Source organism: Pituophis catenifer, unplaced genomic scaffold (assembly GCF_029215685.1).
Source record: "Pituophis catenifer annectens isolate HBS135680 unplaced genomic scaffold, rPitCat1.0.hap2 SCAF_2, whole genome shotgun sequence".
Classification (NCBI taxonomy): Eukaryota; Metazoa; Chordata; class Lepidosauria; order Squamata; family Colubridae; genus Pituophis; species Pituophis catenifer.
Genome location: NW_027256882.1, coordinates 24,884,304 through 24,904,892, shown reverse-complemented (window position 1 = coordinate 24,904,892; position 20,589 = coordinate 24,884,304). Strand labels below are relative to the sequence as shown.

The window sequence follows — 20,589 nt, the reverse complement described above, 5'->3', positions numbered from 1 at the left end:
CTGTTATTCTGTTATTAGTATTACATACTGACTCTGCTTCTGGATGAAATTGAAATTGCGTTCTAATTGTCAGTTCCATGCTAGTCAGAAGACAAATTCCTGTGCCAAATGTGTCTTTTAAGAAGATGCTTGAGAGAACTGAACCTGGCGTTCCTCCCTCTTTCAGGAGCCTGTACGTGTGAAGGAGGAATTGGGTCTTGATCAGAAGCCCTTACACTGGGAAGTCATGCATCGGAGTGGCGGCAGCTCCAGTGCTTTGGGTGAGTATCTTTCATCTTGTTATACTCAGGCCCACGTTTGCTTTCCAAGAGTTCACACATGGCTAGATGCATTGAGAAGGGTGTCAGAGTGGCCTTAAGACAGTGTTAAGCAAGTTACCTCAGTAACTTTTAAGAAGTGTGGACTTCAAATCCCAGAATTCCCCAGCAAGCATGATTGGGGAATTCTGGGAGTTGAAGCCCACCAGGGGTGAAATCCAGCAGGTTCTGACAGGTTCTGGAGAACCTGTAGCAGAAATTTTGAGCAGTTCGGAGAACCGATAGCGGAAATTTTGAGTAGTTCAGAGAACCGGCAAATACTACCTCTGGCTGGCCCCAGAGTGGGGTGGGAATGGAGATTTTGCAATATCCTTCCCCCGCCACGCCTACCAAGCCACACCACGCCCACCAAGCCATGCCCACAGAACCGGTAGTAAAAAAATTTGGATTTCACCACTGAGCCCACCCCTCTTAAACTCACTGATTGAGAAAAAGTGTATTAAACCATATTCGCCGTGGCCAATTTGACACGGGACAAGAGTTACACTAATATCGAAGAATCATTAAAGAAAGGGTGCCAAAGGAGGGACAAAATGAAATGTGAATGACAGAAATTAAAAATAATTCTAAAATTATTTTTAATCATTAAATTGAATTATTGAATTGTCCCACAGTGAGTTGTCCTGTGCTGAATTGGTCGTGGCAAGTTGTCCCATTCCATTCTGATCCTGGTTTTACAACCTAAGATTTATGACTGTGATAGTCTGGCCCTATTATGGTCATAAATCAAGGATTACCTATATGCTGTTTCTGTATGTTGAAGGCTCTGATAAACTAGTGCCAACTTGGAGTTTGGGGCATTCCAGTTTCAAAGCATCTTGACAGCACAGGGAGTCCTTAACAACCACAATTGAGCCCAAAACTTCTGTTGTTAAGAGAGACATTTGTGAAGAGAGTCTTGCCCCATTTTACGACTTTGCTAGCCACAGTTGTTAAGTGAATCACTGCCGTTGATAAATTAGTAACTCGTTTGTTAAGTGAATCTGGCTTCCCCATTGACTTTGCTTGTCAGGAGATCGCAAAAGGGGATCACATAACCTCAGGACACAGCAAGTCGTAAATATGAATCGGTTGCCAAGTGTCTGAATTTTGGTCACATGGTCATGCGGATGCTGCAAAATTTGTAACTCTGGAAAATGGTCATGTCACTTCTTTCAGTGCTGTTGAACGGTCACTAAATGAACCGTTGTAAGTCAAGGACTACTTGTATTGTTTTTAGCAACGATTGGTGCGTCTACCAAATCCTGTTGTTGTCGTTAATTCCAGAATCAGTTGTCTAGTATTCCAGAGATTTAGAGGAGCCCTATCTACCTTGGACAGGGACGCGGTGGCTCAGTGGTTAAGACGCTGAGCTTGTCGATCGAAAGGTCGGCAGTTCAGCGGTTCGAATCCCTAGTGCCGCGTAACGGGGTGAGCTCCTGTTACTTGTCCCAGCTTCTGCCAACCTAGCAGTTCGAAAGCACGTAAAAAATGCAAATAGAAAAATAGGGACCACCTTTGGTGGGAAGGTAACAGCGTTCCGTGCGTCTTTGGTGTTTAGTCATGCCGGCCACATGACCACGGAGACGTCTTCGGACAGCGCTGGCTCTTCGGCTTTGAAACGGAGATGAGCACCGGCCCCTAGAGTCGGGAATGAATAGCACATATTTGCAATGGGAACCTTTACCTTTATCTTTATCTATCTTGGACTTTCCCAAACACTGAAGTCTTTTAGGCCAGGAGTCTTAAAACGTTATTTCCTTTCAGATGGGAGGAGAATTATTCTCAGTTATCCTGACTCCCTATCTGTTTGTTCTCTTTCTCCCCCTTTGCCTGTTTTTCCACCAGAAGGACTCCTGGTTCCTACACCCGAAGTCGACTCCCAAATTGATCAACCACAAGCCACCTTCCAGGAAAGGCCTGAACACGGGGACCAAATTCCTGACGCCCTGTTTGGTAAGTGTGTATGTTATGCAAGTTAAACAGTGATGCGAGTTAAAAAAATGAAAACAATGTATAAATTCAAGATACATCCCTGGGAATATTAAGGCTGTGTGAATGAATGGCAGGATCCAGTCTGGGTCGGTTACCGGGACCAGAGGTTTAGTCTTCCAAGCTTTCTGAGCCTATCCATAGGGAATGTCTCTCCAGTGTGGTATTTATATGGTGCCTGGTTGTGTGGGGCTTTTTAGTTGCTGATTGGTGTGTTGATGGCCAGCTATTGAATCATTGGCTGTTGTTTCCTTGTGCTGCCAAGCGGATGCCTCCTAAGTACCGTATTTTTCAGACTATAAGACAAGAGGGACTTGGCACCGAAGGCTCCACTCTCGAGACGCTCCTTTCTTCCTACCTATAGCCGTAGACGTTGAAAGCCTGGCTTTCTCGCAGCAAGGCCCCATAGAGACGCAGCACTTCAGTCCTCCTAGACCAGTGATGGCTAACCTTTTTGCCATCGCGTGCCAAAAGCGTGGGGGGTCGCGGGTGCGGGTGCCCACATCCATAATTCAATGCGCCCCGCCCTCCCGCGCATGTGCACGTGACCCCCCCCCACTTCCCTCTGCTTTTGACACGTGATGGCATGGTGGGCACGGTAGGCCCGTTTTTTCCCCCTCCCCAGGCTCCAGAGGCTTTCTAGGAGCCTGGGGAGGGCAAAAAAAAGCCTTCTCCATCCCCCCGGAGGCCTTCCACAGGCCGGAAACAGCCAGTTTCCAGACTTCCGGTGGGAGTGGAAGGCCTGAAAATCAGTTGGCCGGTACGCGCATGCGCGCTGGAGCTGAGCTAGGGCAACACTCGCATGCCCACCAATATGGCTCCCCGTGCCACCTGTGGCACACGTGCCATAGGTTCACCATCACAGTCCTAGACGCTGCCATCTCGTAAACACGGTGCCAGGCTTCCCGGAAACCCCCCTGTGCCTTTGCTGCCTCGGTCGGAGCCTGATTCCGGAAGCGGCCTGGGGAAGCACGGAAGTCGGGACTCAGTTGGTGAAGCGGGCGCTGTGCAGGGGGCATAAGGCAAGGCACTGCCACGCGAAAACACTGTTGCCACAATCTCCGCTGCCTGGAGATCTCCGCTTCAAAAACGGGGCGTGCGGAGGCAAAAAAAGAGCATTGCGTTTTCGGGCGGTTCCAGGCAGCGGAGATCGCGGTAACAGTGTGGCAGCACTTTGCCTTATACCTCTTGCGCAGCTCCCAGCAAGCCACCAGTTCCTTGAAGATGCAAACCCACTTAGCACACCCGAAGCCTGCAGGTGGTCTGCACAAACCACCCTCACCGTATGCTGCACAGCAGCCATGGTGGCAGAAATCTCGGGAGGTTAAGGAGAAGTCTGCTCGCACAAGTTGTGAAGGCAGCCGTCAGAACTCCTGGAGCTGCTTCCAGGCAGACCCTGGAAGGACTCAGTGCTCTCAGTGGTTTATTTTATTTTATTTTATTTTATTTTATTTTATTTTATTTTATTTTATTTTATTTTATTTTATTTTATTTTATTTTATTATTTTATTTTATTTTATTTTATTTTATTTTATTTTATTTTATTTTATTTTATTATTTTATTATTTTATTTTATTTTATTTTATTATTTTATTTTATTTTATTTTATTTTATTTTATTTATTTATTTTATTTTATTATTTTATTTTATTTTATTTTATTATTTTATTTTATTATTTTATTTTATTATTTTATTTTATTATTTTATTTTATTTTATTTTATTTTATTTTATTTTATTATTTTATTTTATTATTTTATTTTATTTTTTTATTTTATTTTATTTTATTTTATTTTATTTTATTTTATTTTATTTTATTTTATTTTATTTTATTTTATTTTATTTTATTTTATTTTATTTTATTTTATTTTATTTTATTTTATTTTATTTTATTTTATTTTATTTTATTTTATTTTATTTTATTTTATTTTATTTTATTTTATTTTATTTTATTTCCAATTTATATACCGCCCTTCTGCCTGAGGACTCAGGGCGGTGTACAGCCAGAATTAAGAACATGAAATACAAATATTAAAAAACAATTAAAATCTATATAAATTTGGCCCAAAAATTAAAAATCACAAACCAATTAAAACATTTAAAATTTCTTCTTAAGCCAGCCCGGCTTGCTGGAAAAAATGGGTTAAAGGGGAAGAAGAAAACTCTGGGCACGTTGAGAAGACACATACTCCTGTTACTGGAAGAAGGGGAGAAGGGCTCCTTCTCCTGCAGTCCCCCTCCCCCCCCCCGCCCGCCCTTGCGCCTTCCCTTGCGCCTGCACGCCTCCCTCCTCAGCCACCTTCTCCCAAACGGTCTTTGTGCCCAGAGGGGCTCCATCCGCAGTCAAGGTTGGTTCTCCCCCCCCCCCCTTTGCCCTCTTAAACTGAACTGCATGAGCAGCTGGGGAGGTACCGTGAAGGATAAATGTCTCAGCTCCCTACAGCCGCTTGGCCTTTTGACCACCCGAAACGGATCATTTCAATCGCCCCATTGAAACTACATGGAACCGCCCGAAAATGCGATGCTCTTTTTTGCCTCCGCACGCCCTTTTTTTTTTGGAGCTGAGATCTCCAGATAGCGGAGATCATGGTAACAGTGTTTCGGGTGGCAGCGCCTTGCCTTACGCCCCCTGCACAGCGCCTGCTTCGTCAACCAAGTCCCGACCTCTGCGCTTCCCCGGGCCGCTTCCGGAATCAGACTTTGACTGAGGCAGCAAAGGCGCAGGGGGCTTTCCGGGAAGCCCAGCACCATGTTTACGAGATGGCAGTGTCCAGGAGGACTGAAGTGCTGTATCTCTATGGGGCCTTGCTCCAAGAAAGCCAGGCTTTCAACGCCTATGGCTATAGGTAGGAAGACGGGGGCGTCTCGAGAGTGCAGCCTTCGGTGCCAAGTCCCTCTTCTGCCCCCATGAAAATCATCCCCCATCCCAGCCACTCCAGTTAAATGCGCGTAGAGTGATAGGGTTTGTTTTAAACGGATAGATCCGTGCTACTCGTTATCAAAATCTGAGTGGAAGTGAGGATGCCGCTGATTCTGATGCTGGTAGGTAGAGGCAGAATTGTTTTCTTGTTTTCCTCCCAAAAATTAAGGTGTGTTTTATAGTCTGGTGCATTTTATAATCCAAAAAATATGGTACTTGAGAAACTTATAGTAAATCAGCACTCAATTGACTGATAAGGGTCCCCATTTCCCAGGCATCAATCAGTTCCCTGGCTGTTTTTGTGCCTGCTCGTCCAACCCTCTTAGTAGCTGCAAAATGAAATGTATGTCCTTGTTCATTGCCACGTGAGGCTACCAATGACTTCAGTGGTGGGATTCCGCTGGTTCGCACGGGTTCAGGAGAACCGTTTGTTAATTTTCTGAGTAGTCCGGCGAACCGGCTGTTGGAAGAAATCTTCCAACAGCCTTTTGTTTTTCCCACTTTAAGGGTTAATCCTGTCAGGAAGCCAGGAAGAAGACATTCTGGTGTGCCTCTCTGTATTCTTTCTAGCTTAATCCAGTTTATCTTTAAGCGGTTTCCAAAACTGCCTCTGGGTTAAGCCTTGTTACATTGTAACAGCAGTTAATGGTTCTTAGGAGTACGCCCAGTACGCCCAGACTAGCCAGAGCTGCTTCTCTTTTTTTAAAGCTTTTTACACTGCTTTAATGGTTCCTGCCACTTCCTTTTGGGGTGTACTTCCAAGAGGCAGGATGCAAGCTTGGCACTCTGATTTTTTTACTGCGTTTCTGGGGGCATGTGATCTTTCCTTAAATCTGGATGATTTCCTTAGGATATCTTGTTTGATGAGTGAGACCAGCTGGTATCTTTAAGGGGTGCAAATGGATCTAAGGATTGCTTCTCCTGGGTGGGAAAGGGTGCTTTGTCATTTCACTGAGCACAGGAGTCTCTTGTCTATGGGGATTCTTCAATCAACCAGGTCATGGTTGTCCCAAAGGTGCTTTTTTTCAAGAGGCAACTGGACTTTCTTGGTTTCCAAAAACTCCAGTTGCCTCTTGAAAAAGCATATTTGGGACAGGAGTCTCATTGTTTTGGAGTGGCCAAGGCACATGATTGCTCACTGATAGTAAGATTTTTTAAAAAAGGAGATAGGGATGTGGATTCTCCAATTCGTTTTAGTTTTCTCTCATGATAATAAGGCTTAGTAACATGGCACCAGTCTTGAAATTTATTTAGATATCTGTGGAATGTACTAACTTTATTTTGATCCTGACAAGCTTGGGAGGGCCAAGACTTGAACCTGGGTCCCCTATATCAGTGGTCCCCAACCCCCGGTCCGTGGACCGGTGCCGGGCCGTGTAGTACCTGGCACCGGGCCGCACAGCGGCCGGGGGACATAAACGCTGCAGCGCAAAGGCTCCTGGGCCGTGCGCAATGGGCCGTGCGCAAAAGCTCCTGGGCCGTGCCCCCACCCCTGCGCGCGCTCAGCGGGCCGCGGCGATAAAAAGGTTGGGGACCACTGCCCTATATACTTTGTTAATTTGTCTCTTTAGCTTGGTAAAAAGCTTGAAAGTACCCAGCCACTTTCTGGAGAGCTTAAATGACCTCACTGCTAAAGGGTTTCACTTTATGAGCAAGAGTTGGCTGCTGATAGTTATTGTTGCATTTTAACTATTTTAATTCCTCAAGGTGCTCTGGCACCCTGCCTGATTTGTAACTCCGGATTGCAGGTATTGCTGATCAGAAGGAAGGTGTTCAGACAGAATGGTTTAGGTTTCCGTGATGGCTGTGATCTTCAGTGTATATTCCTCCATTTCTAATCTGGTATTTAGGGCAGCTTTTTGCAAGCAAAGAAGCTTTTTGTATTTTTGTACAGGTAATCCTTGATTTACAACAGTTCATTTAGTGACCATTCAAAGGTACAATGGCACTGAAAAAAGTGGCTTATGACCATTTTTCACACTTATGACTGTTGCCGCATCCCCACAGTCACAAGAGGCCGGGTGAGGTGAAGTGTCCCTTGACATGAATGACGTCGAGTTGGCCACACCCACCCAGTCACGTGACCATCCAGCTGGTCATTAGGGCAGAGAACCGATTGTTAAATTATTTGAATCCCACCACTGAATGAGTTCGGGTCTCCTCGTCTAACCACTCGCTTGTGTTCTTGTACGCTTCGCTTCCTTCCCCATCTGTCCTACACGTGCGAATGAATTTGTGGCCATAGTTTGCCTGACATCATTTCACCTCACTATTCGGCTGAAACAAACTCGCATTGTACGGTCCCTGGTGTAGGAAAGTGACTTCTCACGTTTTCTCCTGCCCTTCGGCACCAGGTGGAAGAATCATAGGGGAGATCAAAATAGAGACTTTTCAGCAGGCCATTTCAGAGACAGAAGATGACTTTGAGACCCTGCAAGAAGAAGAATCCTCGGGCGCCACTTCCTTGAGTCCGGAGTCTTCCCTGCTTTATCCCGAGAAACCACTGGGCGCAAGGCAGCAGGAAGAAATGCAGAAGAAGAAATGCACCCGACGTCGGAGAAGACCCTTTCAGAAAAAAAACAAATATTACCCACTGGAGAAGAAGCACACCTGTCTTGAGTGCGGACACAAAAGTTACTATTACTCGGATCTGCTAAGACACATGAAAAGCCATGCAGCAAAAGAGGTGTTCGAGTGTCTTGAATGTGGGAAAACATACCGAGGCAGGTCATATTTTGAGAATCACCAGAAGATTCACCTTCCGCTGGATGATACCAACAGACGCGTGAGAAGAACCGGGAAGAGAAACTCCAGCTTCCAAATGAAAGAGGAATACACCTGCTTTACATGCGGCATCGTTAAAAGTAGCCATTCAGGACTCGCCGAACACATGAAAGTCCACACAGATGAGAGATCTTACCAATGTCCTGAGTGTGGCAAGTTGTTCAAGTGGCAATCCAACATGTGTCGGCACCGGAGACTCCACACCAACAGGAGGTTTTCCTCACGACAGTTAATGCGCAGAGGTGAGTCTGTGACGCTTGGATTGGTGCATTTTGTAGGCGGTCCTCAACTTACGACCATGATTGAGCCCGAAATGTCTTGTTAAGTGAGACATAAGAGCCGTGGGGGCGCAGTGGTTAGAATGCAGTACTGCAGGCTACTTCTGCTGACTGCCGGCTGCCAGCAATTTGGCAGTTCGATCGTAACTGGCTCAAGGTTGACTCAGCCTTCCGTCCTTCCGAGGTCGGTAAAATGAGGACCCCGATTGTTGGGGGGAGCAAGATGCTGACTCTGTAAACCGCTTAAAGTAAAGCCCTGTGAAGCGGTTTATAAGTCTTAAGTGCCATTGCTTGTTTTTAAGCGAGTTTTGCCCCATTTTGTGGCCTTTCTTGCCACAGTGGTTAAATGACTCACTGCAGTTGGATAAGTTAGTCACCCGGTTATTCGTTGATTACACAGCAACCGTCATATGCTGAGACGCCGCAACTGTCATATGTATGAACCAGTGGCCAAGCATCTGAATTTTGATCACAAGATCGTGGGGATGCTACAAAGGTCATAACTGTGAAAACTAGTCATAAGTCACTTTTTTCAGTGCTGCTGTAACTTTGAACGGTCACTAGCTGAAGTGTTGTAAGTCAAGGACTACCTGTATTTAAATATTCTGATGAAAGACATGCCCTCTGAAATATATGCGGAGCGTAAAGTAAAGAGTTGATAGAATATTAGAACCGAGCAATAATGTCGAACTGCCAGAAAACATAACAAACGAAAAAAGCGTTCTTGAGACCACTGCTTAGTTCCTTTATGCCGGTTTCCCAGCCTTGGCAACTTTTAAGACTCGTGGACTTCCACCTCTCAAATTCACAAGAGATGGTTTTCTCCAGCAGCAGTTACCCTTGTGATGTGCTGTCTGGGGAATCCTGGAAGTTGAGGTCCATAGCCAGGCTACCTCTGTTGGATGGTCCTGATATTTTGCATTGCAGCTTTGAGCATGCTTGTTTGGAAACTGCTCCCTTCCTCCCTCCCTCCCTCTGTCCCAAAACTCATTGCTGAAACTCACGCCCTTCCTTCCTTCCTTCCTTCCTTTTCCTTCCTTCCTTCCTTCCTCTTCCTTCCTTGCTTCTGCCATCAAATCTTTCGCTTCTGGCAGCATACTAGAGTAGAATTAGTGGCTAATGCTAAATAATGCATACTGTACAGCATTGATGATGCTACCTGGCTTGGTAATGAAACGTCTGCAAGAAAATAACCAAGCTCAGAGATCCTCAAGGACCCCTCAGGTCAATTCTGCATTCTTTTAGAGAGTCATTGAGGCCACCTGGAGGTTTATCTGTGTCCTCAGGGTTCACAGAGGGAGAGGGATACGGCATCATCTTATCTCCATTCTACAACCCAGTCTTTTCAGCAGTTCCAAGGAGGCTCCACAGCCATTTGCAACCACTCAGGTGACCCTGAGGTCACAGAGAAACCTCCAAGTGCCCTCAACGATTCTTTCAAAGGATGCAAATGACCAGCTATCTGCAAGGAGTATAAATCCTTCCGTTCCCCACCATCCAGTCAGAGCCGAAGAAGTTTCTTGGATGAGAAGCGAAACGTCTTCAAAAGAAAAAAAACCAGAAAGTCCAGTTGCCTCCTGGGAAAAAAAAAAAAAAAGCACCTTTGAGACTCTTTACTTCAGGCTTGTCAACCGTGCCTTGCAATGTTTTTTTTTCCCCCCTGAGTTTTAATTCACGTGTGTCTTCCAACGTCACTTGGAGATGCTGAAGATTGAACCAGGAAGGTTCTTCATGCAAAGCAGTGAAGGCCACTCCAAATTAGAGGTTCCGTCTGTCTGTCTGTCTGTCTGTCTGCCTGTTTGTCTGTCTGTCTGTCTGTCTGTCTGTCTGTCTGTCTGTCTGCTTTCCTGGGGATAAAGAATAAGCAGGATGGAGATTACAAGCCATCAAATCACGATTTCTCAATCTCAACAAATTTAAGATGGGTAGATTTCAACTCCTGGAATTCCCTAGCCAGCATGATTTGTTCAATTAATGTTACCAGATGGTAACATTATCTAGGTTTGTCTCCATTCATTTGGGTTTTGTTTTTTTTTCAAAAAAATTCCTTTTCTTGGGGTAGTACAGGTATAAACAACTTTAGTAACTCATCACCGTCTCTTCAACTGTTCTCTTCTTCCCATATCTCATCTTTTATTTCTTTTAAAAAAATCTTTAAAGCTTCATTTTTTTAGTCTTGGTCAGCCAAAGTCCACTAAGGCTTACTGGAAATAACAACTTATCTATTTTAACTTTGATTAAATAAAACAATTTTATATTCCTTCCTTTTAATAACCTTGAACTTTTTATTTCCCTTCCCTTTACTTTTAATAATCTTGACACTTGAATAAGAGATGTGCAAACTGGTTTATTAAAAGTTTACTTTATAGTGAAAAAAAAGAAACCTCATAGTCTTTAAATCAATCCAAGTCTTTGCCAGTTAAATCAGTCCAGTGATACAAAAACTCTTCTTACCACACAAACAGTAGTTGGTTAGAATAACAAACTCACTCTGGTTCACAAACCACGATGGTAGCAGATCCATCCAACGATGATAGCACAATGGATAGCAACTCCACACACTATGGTAGCTTATCATCAACTGAATCCATTAAAGTACCTTGCTTAAATACATTCACAACCAGTGATTATCTAATTACAGCATGACTCAGCATTACAATAAATCAGCAGGAAAACTTTAAAGTCACACAATACACATTCATATTAAAGTCACAGAACACATATATTGCCTGGACAACTTGTTAGGCTCAGACCATATCCTAACACTCCCCTCAAATAATGTCCTAGAGCCATGATGGTGAACCTATGGCACGCGTGCCACATGTGGCATGCAGAGCCATATCTGTGGGCACGCGAGCGTTGCCCTAGCTCAGCTCCAGCATGCATGCGCGTGCCAGCCATCTGATTTTCCGACCTTCCGGGACCACCAGACGTTGGGAAACGGGCTAGAAAAGCCTCTGGAGCCTGGGGAGGGCAACAAAATGGGCCTACCGGGCCCACCGTGCCATCACGTGCCAAAAGTGGGGGGAGCGCGGGGGAGTCGCATGCGCATGCTCAGGGGGGTGGGTCACATTGAATTATGGGTGTCGGCACGTGTGCGCGTGACCACCCCCCCCACGCGCTCCCACTTTTGGCACGCGATACAAAAAAGGTTAGCCATCTCTGTCCTAGAGCTTGATTCCTTCCCTCCTCCTTATTTTTGCTTGTCTTTCCTCACAATTTTTTTCCCCAAATTTTAACATCTCTTTTCTAAATCCAATGTAAGAAAGTTATCCAGGTCAAATTATCTTGCTTTGTTTACACTTCAGCCAGTGGCATTTGTGTTATCCAGCGTAACATCTTTTTCCACATCATTCCTGCAGCCTATTATTTTAAAATACAGTTTCAGAGCAGTCTTAATTGTCAACCTGGAAAACGACTTCAGCTGAAGCCTTCCTTTCTCATGCTTTCTCATGCTTAATTCTTTTTCCTTTCTTGGTTGCCATTCCCGGTGGGGGATGGGGGGACTTAGGAATTTAGGAATACCTCAGCTGGTAGTCAAAACATCTAGCAGCCAGCGTGGGAACCAAGGCCACATCAACAGACACCTGTCGGAGCTGAGCGGGAACCTGTGGCTGATCTGATTGGCCCATGTGACCTAAAAGAGACAGGGGAGGGGAGAGTCCTATTCGTTTAACTAACCCTAAGCGGGGAAACTATTTAGAGCTAGCTTCACCTTTCTTAATTGCCAACACGATGTACTCAAAAAAGGACTTTCTGAACCTATCCCAAGTGTCCTGACTTCTCTGAGTTCAATGATCGGAATGATGATATTAATCTTGTCAGGTAAAACTTCTTCCTCTTCCATAACCTCTTTTAAATACAGTCTATAGAAGCAGACCCTTAAATTGAATTTCTCAAGGAACCTGGGCCCCTTGTTCACAAATATTCTTCAATATGTCGAGCGTTGAAAATAATTGTTCCATTCTGTATTAGCAAGTCAAATTTTAAGGGATTTTCTTCTTTAATTGTACTATTTACTGTATTTTTCAGAGTATAAGACGCACTCCCCCCCCCCAAAAGAGGCTGAAAATTTGGGTGCGTCTTATACTCCAAATGTAGCTTTTTCGAAGCTTTTTTTCCAGCCCTAACGAGGCGCTAGCGAGTGAAGCGATCTTCCGTGCTTCGCCTGCTTTTCTCATTGCTTCTCTCTCCAACAATCAGCTGTGCTTAAGAAGCTGTTTTTTATCCCCAACCTGGCACATGCAAGCGTAGCGCGCATACATGCTCAAAACCAGCGAACTAATGTGCTGAAGCTGACCAGACTAAGGACGCTAGCCAGATGAATACCTGGTAGGCAGAATTTTTTTTTCTATTTTCCTCCCCCAAAACTAAGGTGCGTCTTATACTCCAAAAAATACGGTAGTTCCTTCTGATTCCGTCTAGTGTCCGATTTTTAAAATGCCAATTTGTCATTTTTTAAAAAAAGTATTCAAACCAACAGCCGTTTCCCACAGGAAGGATTCTTATTTATTTGGTTTCAGAATCTTATTTCAAATCCATCTAGATCCTTAATCGGTTTGTAACTTTCCAAATCCAAAGTTCTAATCACCCTATGGCTTTGGGGTTTTTTTTGTTTTGTTTTTTTATTTGATTTATATGCCGCCCTTCTCCGGAGACTCAGGGCGGCTTACAATGCGCTAAGCAATAGCCTTCATTCTTTTGTATATTTATACAAAGTCAGCTTATTGCCCCCACAATTGGGTCCTCATTTCACCTACCTTAGAAAGGATGGAAGGCTGAGTCAACCTTGAGCCTTGGCGAGATTCGAACCTGCAGTAAATTGCAGGCAGCTGTGTTAATAACAGGGTGCTTTAGACCACTGTACTACCAAGGCTCTGTTTATTCCCCCCCCCCAAAAGTATTAAGTCCTTATATTTATATTTAAAACTGCTTTTGCTAAGGATTGAAGGAATCTCACCCAATCTAGTAAATGTTGCCATTTTGAAAGTTACTACTATCCAAAACAGGGATGCAGTGGCTTAAGACGCTGAGCTTGTCAATCGAAAGGTCATTAGTTCAGCGGTTCGAATCCCTAGTGCCGCGTAATGGGGTGAGCTCCCGTTACTTGTCCCAGCTTCTGCGAACCTAGCAGTTCGAAAGCACGTAAAAATGCAAGTAGAAAAACAGGGACCACCCTTGGTGGGAAGGTAACAGCGTTCCGTGCGCCTTTGGCATTTAGTCATGCCGGCCACATGACCACGGAGACGTCTTTGGATAGTGCTGGCCCTTCGGCTTTGAAACGGAGATGAGCACCACCCCCTAGAGTCGGGAACGACTAGCACATATGTGCGAGGGGAACCTTTACCTTTACTATCCAAAAAGCAGCAAAAAAGGAATTTCTGAAAATGATTAGAAGAGGACGTATTCAAACCCAGTCTCCTCTTAAAGGCACCAACCATGGTTTGGACAAAGATGGGAACCTCTCATCACTCATTGCTTTAATCCTACTAGTGGCCACTGGTCTTACCATCTCCTCATGCAGTATAGCTGTCCGGAGCAGTTGTGGGCGATCTCAAGGTCTCTTCTTGTCTGGAGAGGAATTACAAATAGCTCGTCTACTCCCTGGTTCTTTATTCTGCCACCCTTCTCCACTCTGCTCTCCATTTCTTCCCTGGAAGTCGTTTCTCCTTCTCCTCCACCTCTACCTCCTTCCCCCCCCCTCCCATCTCCAATTGTTAATGCAGGTGGTTGTACACCAATCTATTTGTTCCCATAGGTGCCAGTGAATCTAATCAGGGCCAAAGCAATTCTACGCAGGCGCAAAAGTCCCCGCTGGAATTGCTGGGAGAGCTCTCCACAGTTTCGCTGATTGCTGTCAGCGATGCTAACCCTGTTACCAGGCTGCGTCCGAGGAAGTCCCGAGAAGTGGAGCTCTCTCAAATATACGGGCTGAAAACCTTAAAGGTGACGATGAAGAAACTTCCGAGCCCTCAGAAAGGGAAATCCAAGGGCCCCGATGATTGTGATCGTAGAGCTACCGGGCTTTCCAAAACCATTAAACGCAGGACCGTCCGTACAGGGGAGAGGTCCTACGATTTCTCTGATTGTGGGAAAGCCTTCGGCAGGCCATCTCATCTTTATCAACATGAGAAAGGCACTGCATGTTGCAAAAAGAGGCCCAATTCCGATTCCATTTTTGCAGAGGAGGAGATTACCTGTCGAGGTAGGTGTGATGACCTGGCTAATAATGAATCATTCTCTTTTTTTTTCTCTCTCTCTCTCTCTGTCTTTTATTACATTGGCCTTTGTACTTAATCTGACATTTTCTACCCTGAGCAATTTTCTTGCCATTCCACACCAATATTACGGTATAGCAAGAGGTCTTCAGGATCTTTTGCCAACCGTCCTGTTCTTCTCCTCTTTTTTATTATTCAACGCTTACCAGTAAAATGTTGGTTATGTGCCGAGAAAACCCATCGGTCTTTATATAGCCGCGTTGTTCATCTTGTACTTTCTTCCTCTCAGCAATAAATTACCTCTGGGAGTGTTGGGTTTTAGGGCTTAGTGACTATGATCTAGACCAGGGGTCGGCAACCCTCTGCTCTGGAGCCGCATGTGGCTCTTTTAACTCTTTTCTGTGGCTCCCTCCTTTCATCCCTCTGCTGCAGAGAAAAGCGGCCGACACCACTGCTGTTGCCACCTCCATGGCCCGCCTGCTGCTCTCGCAGCACCTTGTGCAGCACAATGAAATTTAGTGTGCTTCACAATGGGGGAGACTCCCCCTCCTGGAGCCCATTACGACGTGGAGCCACAATGTGATCCTGCCCTACTCGACCCTGGGAACAGCAGCATCGTTGGCCATGGCGCAGGCCAGAGTCTCAGGGTGGAGAGCGGGTCGCACGTCCAGCACCAACAAAGGCCGGAAGTAGCCACGCGCCATTTCCTGCTGCAGTCTCTCGGGCAGTGAGAGAGAGAGAGAAAGAGACAGACAGACAGATTCAGCTCCGTCTGCTCCCTCTTTCTGCCTTTGCCCAGTTTTGCAAGGATTCAGCGGACGCTGCCTTGGTGATTGGGGAGTGGTGGGTCATCCCATACTTTGTCAGCCCAGAGTTTTCAGGGGGTGCCCGGAGACTATATTTTCCGGCCACTTTTGGACCGAGTTGCAGGATGCGTCTACGTGCCTGTTTGAGCGTGCTGCTGCTTGGGATGATGCTTCTCTGAAGTGCGTACAGCAATCTAAGGTGGCAACCTCGTGGCACTGTGATGTAACAGCCTGACAGTCACTCCTTTTGCAACGCAAGGTTTATTTTTGATATCTTTCCAGAGACAGAGAAGGGGCCGAAGTTCCTGTAGGCTTATTTTCTGAGTGTGTGGGTTGGGGAGTGGGGGTCAGGGAGAGAGAGAGAGAGAAAGGTGAACAACACACCTGAGGCCGGATGAGGCAAGAGCTGGCTGGGAGGGAAGGGGTGAGGTGGGGCCGAGCGGGCAATGACCCCGGCCGGGTAAGCGTGGCTGGGGGTGTCATGTGACTGAGTGGGAATGAGTGACATCGAGTTGGCCACACCCACCCAGTCACACCGGTTGTTAAATTTATAAGCTCACTGTGTTTTCTTATCTCTGGGAAACGGGTCCAAATGTCCCTTTTGAGTATTTAAGGTTGCAGACCCCTGATCTAGATCCTTGATATGAAATTAATGTTTTTAACAATAAATATTGGCAGGTAGAGAAATGTATAGTCACTTTTATATTTTCAAAAAAAAACCCCACATTCGATTGATATTGTCCTACTGAATTGTTTTTTAATCTTTTCTTCCCGAAAAGCAGGTGAATGAAGGCCAAGTCCTTTTCCTTTTTCCTTCTTTTGATCAAAAGGTCATTTTATCTTCCCTGGCTTTCTAATTGCTGGATGGACCTTATTCTGAAAGGCAGATGGCGTGTGTCGTTAATAAATTAGAACAGTTCCCAAGCGCTCTCTCCGAGCTACGATTCCAATGAAAGAATTTTTGCTCTTTCTGACCTTGGAAGACAATTGGTAAAAAGTTGCTTTCAGGTTGATTCATTCCCAGGTTTGTTATGGCATTCGCTTCATTGCGCTAACATTCACTGTGATTTGAACCAGCAAATCAGCCATTATTAGCCAGACTTGATAAGATTCACAGCATGGCATATCTTAAATTGTTAATTGTCCTTCTAGGGGAGGAAGAGTCGAGAAGTACGGGTCCTCTGCAGCAAAATATCAAATTGGAAGACGAAGCTGATGATCAGCTTTCTCCGACGGTCTATCAAGAGGAAGGACAAACGGCGAATGAGGCCTCCGAACCCCAGAACAGGAAAATGCACGCCTGCACAAAATGCGGCTACCAAGCTGAAAAATTAGTGGACATTCTGAAGCATTTCAGGGTCCATAATAAGGAAAAACCTTACAGATACCTGGACTGCGGGAACTCCTTTGGATGGTCCTCAACCCTCATGAAACATCAGCAGACCAATGTAGGCGGTCAGCAAACGCCGGCGCCCAACGTCGTCGTTGCCGAATGCGACGTGACGCTTAGTGGTGGGTAGAAATTGGCGGTCCTTATTAAATGTAATATATAAATAGCAATAGCCCTTAGATTCGTAAACCGCTTCACAGTGTTTTTACAGCCCTCTCCAAGCGGTTTAGAGAGTCAGCATCTTGTCCCCAACAGTTACTGGCTAAAGAGTCTTTTCTCCAGGAACATTAAAGGGAAGCCATAGGGCCGTGATGGCAAACCTCTGCGGGCACGTGAGCCATCGCCTAGCTCAGTTCCACCATGCATGTGCACATGCCTTCCACTGGCCAGCTGATTTTCAGGTCTGTACATGTGTGGGGGTCTTGCGTGTGTATGTGGGGGGTGCCCCCCATGGCCCGTTTTTGGTTCCAGGAGGCTGCAGGGACACCTACCAGGCCCAAAATGGGGCGTGGGGGTGTGCCCCCCCCGCAACCCGTTTTCAGTCCCAGGAAGCTACAGGTGTCAGGTTTCAATGCTATCTCAAAATAAACTGCTGATCTTTGAGGAAATTTTCTCTGTATTGAGCATAGTGATCTGTTCCTGGCTCTTTCACGGTCAGTACTGACCTTTGCCCCCCAATCCTTCCCTTTCCGATCCCCAATTCTCTGCGTTTCATTGGCTATCTTCCAAGCCACTTTCCTCATCCCTTCTCCGTCAGATCACAGGAATGTCTCCCTCCTCCCATCTCTGAGGAGACAGAATCTTCAAAGGAATTAAGTAGGCAAAAGTTCAAGCTTCTCCTCTCCTTATATATGTCAGTGCTGGGATGCTGACATCCGTCCCGTCCCTTCACTCTCCCAGTGAGGCCTGCACGAGACAAACAACAAGTTTAGTACCATTACCCCCTCTGAGGGTGTGTCCCACCCCCTCCCGCCTTGTTCGGGTGATCTGCATGGAATTTAGCTATAAGGCAGTCAGCTTGAATGTTCGTGCTCTTCACCCAGGAAGTTTCTGACAAGGGGTAACCCTTCCACTTAATCTTCCACCCTTCCGCTTCTCCTCTCCTTATATATGTCAGTGCTGGGACGCTGACAACAGGGAGGCCTACTAGGCCCAAAACGGGATGGGAGAGTGTGTGGGCGGGGGGGTCGTGCACGCATTGCATTATGGGTACCGGCATGCGTGCATGCTTTTGGCCCGCGACGACAAAAAGATTAGCCGTCACTGCCAGGGGGCATGGGTGGGCAACTAATGGCCCTTCTGTCTGTAGAGATTTTCAGTCATCCAGGTCACGGTTGTCCCAAAGGTGTTTTTTCAGGAGGCAATCGAACTTTCTGTTTTTTCTTTGGAGACGTTTCGCTTCTCATCCAAGAAGCTTCTTCAGCTCTGACTGGTTGGTGGGGAACGGAAGGATTGATACTGCTTGCAGAGAGCTGGCCATTTGCATTCTTTTAGAGAGTCGTTGAGGCCACTTGGAGGTTTCTCTGTGTCTTCAGGGTCACAGAGGGAGAGGGATACAACATCCTCCATCTCCAATCTACAACACAATCCTTTCCAACAATTCCAAGGAGGCTGCACACCTATTTGCACTACTTGGGAGACTCTGGGGACACTGCCAAACCTCCAAGCGGCATCAATGACTCTTTAAAAGAATGCCAATGACCAGCTGTCTGCAAGGAATATAAATCCTTCCATTCCCCACCATCCAGTCAGAGCTGAAGAAGCTTCTTGGATGAGAAGCGAAACGAAAAAAACAAAGTCCAGTTGCCTCTTGAAAAAGCACCTTTGGATAATGGCCCTTTTACGACTGGCTCGGGAGTTCTGGGAGTTGAAGTCCACAGGTCGTAAAGGGGCCGTAGTTATTTATTTATTTGTTTGATTTGATTTGATTTTTATACCGCCCTTCTCCAACAGGACTCAGGGCGGTGAACAGCCGAGATAAAACGTAACATATAAAATTTAAAAAACAGTTTAAAAGACATTAAATCGTTTCGGCCCACAATTTAAAACAACCCAGTTAAGACCAATTCCAAATTAAAACCGAAAGGATGGGATCAAGCCAGCCCGGCTAGATGAAATAAATGAGTTTTCAGGGCCCGACGAAAAGTCCGGAGGTCTGGTATCGTGTGTATCTCTGGGGGGAGGTCGTTCCAGAGGGCAGGTGCCACCACAGAGAAGGCTCTCCCCCTGGGGGTCGCCAGCCGACATTGTCTGGTCGACGGCACCCTGAGGAGGCCCTCTCTGTGCGAGCGAACTGGCCGGTGGAAGGCTTTTAGCGGCAGAAGGCGGTCTCGTAGATACCCCGGCCCTAAGCCATGGAGCGCTTTAAAGGTGGTCACCAACACCTTGAAGCGCACCCGGAAGACCACCGGAAGCCAATGCAGCTCACGCAGGAGAGGTGTCACATGGGAGCGCCCGGTCGCTCCCATAATCCCCCGTCCTCCTCTTGGTTTATGTGTGGCTAGACTGAGTTCCATACCTTGATGTGGTTGTGACCTGTGCAATTGGTGGGAAGTGTCCATCCACATAAAGATGCGGTGTGCAGTGGAAATTCAACATTAGACTCCATCTCAGAGCCATTTAATGCAGTTGCTATCCGGTAAAACTTCACTCCGTTCTTAGAAATTTCAGAAGAAAAGCCAGCAACTTTAGTTTAGAACCCAGCCTGCACGGTGAAGTAAGGGGAAGGGTTTTGAGTTCGAGGGCGATGGAGTAAAATACAAACTCTGCATCTGACCACAGAGTAAGAAAATACATTTCTTTCCTTGTTGATGTTATTTTGGCGACAGAGACGAACTTGAAAATCCTTAGCTTGCTACTTATTTTTTTTTTTTTAATTTCCAATTTATATTTATACTTAACGAATTTATACTTAACAAATGATCAAATCCAAAGTAGGAACAGGGCTTGGTTTTGCCTTTTTTCCCCCAATTATTTCCCATGATCTGAATCATTTCTCTTTCCCCCCCCCCCACAGATGACGAGGAGTTGATTAACTTCTTAGCGAAGAAGCCTCCGCGGCAAGAAGCGGGCTTGCAGAATGGTCCGAAGAGGTCATCCAAACGCTCCCCGGCTGCCGCTTCTCCAGGTTCTGCGCCTTCCAAGTTGAAGGCCTCGCTTCCCTTCCGTTCCAGAACGGAACGGACCACAACACAGTTCCGTTCCAAGGAACGGAACGGAAAAGGCAAAGCCGTTCCTTGCAAAAACAACGTGAAAAAAACCCGTTACGACGGTCTCGAGAAGAAACACGTGTGTCTGGATTGCGGGCATCGGACCTATTTCCTGTCCGATCTCGTGCGGCATAAAAACATTCACCCGAAAGGGAAGCCTTACAAGTGCCCGGATTGCGAGAAAATCTTCGTCCAACCTTCCTTCCTCAAACTTCATCTGAAAACGCACAAGCCGGGGAGGAAACCCATGAAAAGGCTAAAAGCCCCCCAAGGAGAGAGGAAATACACCTGCTCCAAATGCGGACACAAAACCTATAAATTGTCCACTCACCTCTTGCATATGAGAGCCCACGCGGGAGAAAGCGAGAAGTCGTACTTATGTGACGAGTGTGGGAAAGAATTCAAGAGGAGCTCGAATCTTTCCAGGCACAAGCGAATCCACAGCCTTAACAAAGAAAGCATTAAGATCCGAAGGCCCTCGTTCACGCAGGATAAAGAGATAAACAGAAGTGGGTGCCTGATTTTGAACCTTTTGTTGATTTAAGCGTAAGCCGTAGTTCTCTCTCAGCTATATAATCAGGTTGACAAAATACAGGCAGCCCTTGACTTATAACAGTTCATTCTAATAACCGTTTGAAGTTACAACGGCACTGAAATTAGTGACTTCTGATCATTTTTCACACTTGCCACCAGAGGTG

General features: G+C 45.9%; 1 protein-coding gene across 2 annotated transcripts in view; it reads left to right on the top strand.

Moving 5' to 3' along the window:
- Nucleotides 1–20,589, top strand: part of LOC139311825 (zinc finger protein with KRAB and SCAN domains 7-like) — a 51,383-nt gene that overhangs the window by 21,462 nt on the left and 9,332 nt on the right. Inside the window, exons 5-10 of one of the 2 annotated variants that reach the window (XM_070936346.1) lie at nt 167–260; nt 2,145–2,252; nt 7,561–8,232; nt 14,027–14,473; nt 16,445–16,804; nt 19,699–20,400. In XM_070936346.1, coding sequence (XP_070792447.1) covers nt 167–260; nt 2,145–2,252; nt 7,561–8,232; nt 14,027–14,473; nt 16,445–16,804; nt 19,699–20,400 — 2,383 coding nt within the window. The remainder of the gene's footprint in view (nt 1–166; nt 261–2,144; nt 2,253–7,560; nt 8,233–14,026; nt 14,474–16,444; nt 16,805–19,698; nt 20,401–20,589) is intronic. The other variant, XM_070936347.1, reaches the window with a different exon arrangement.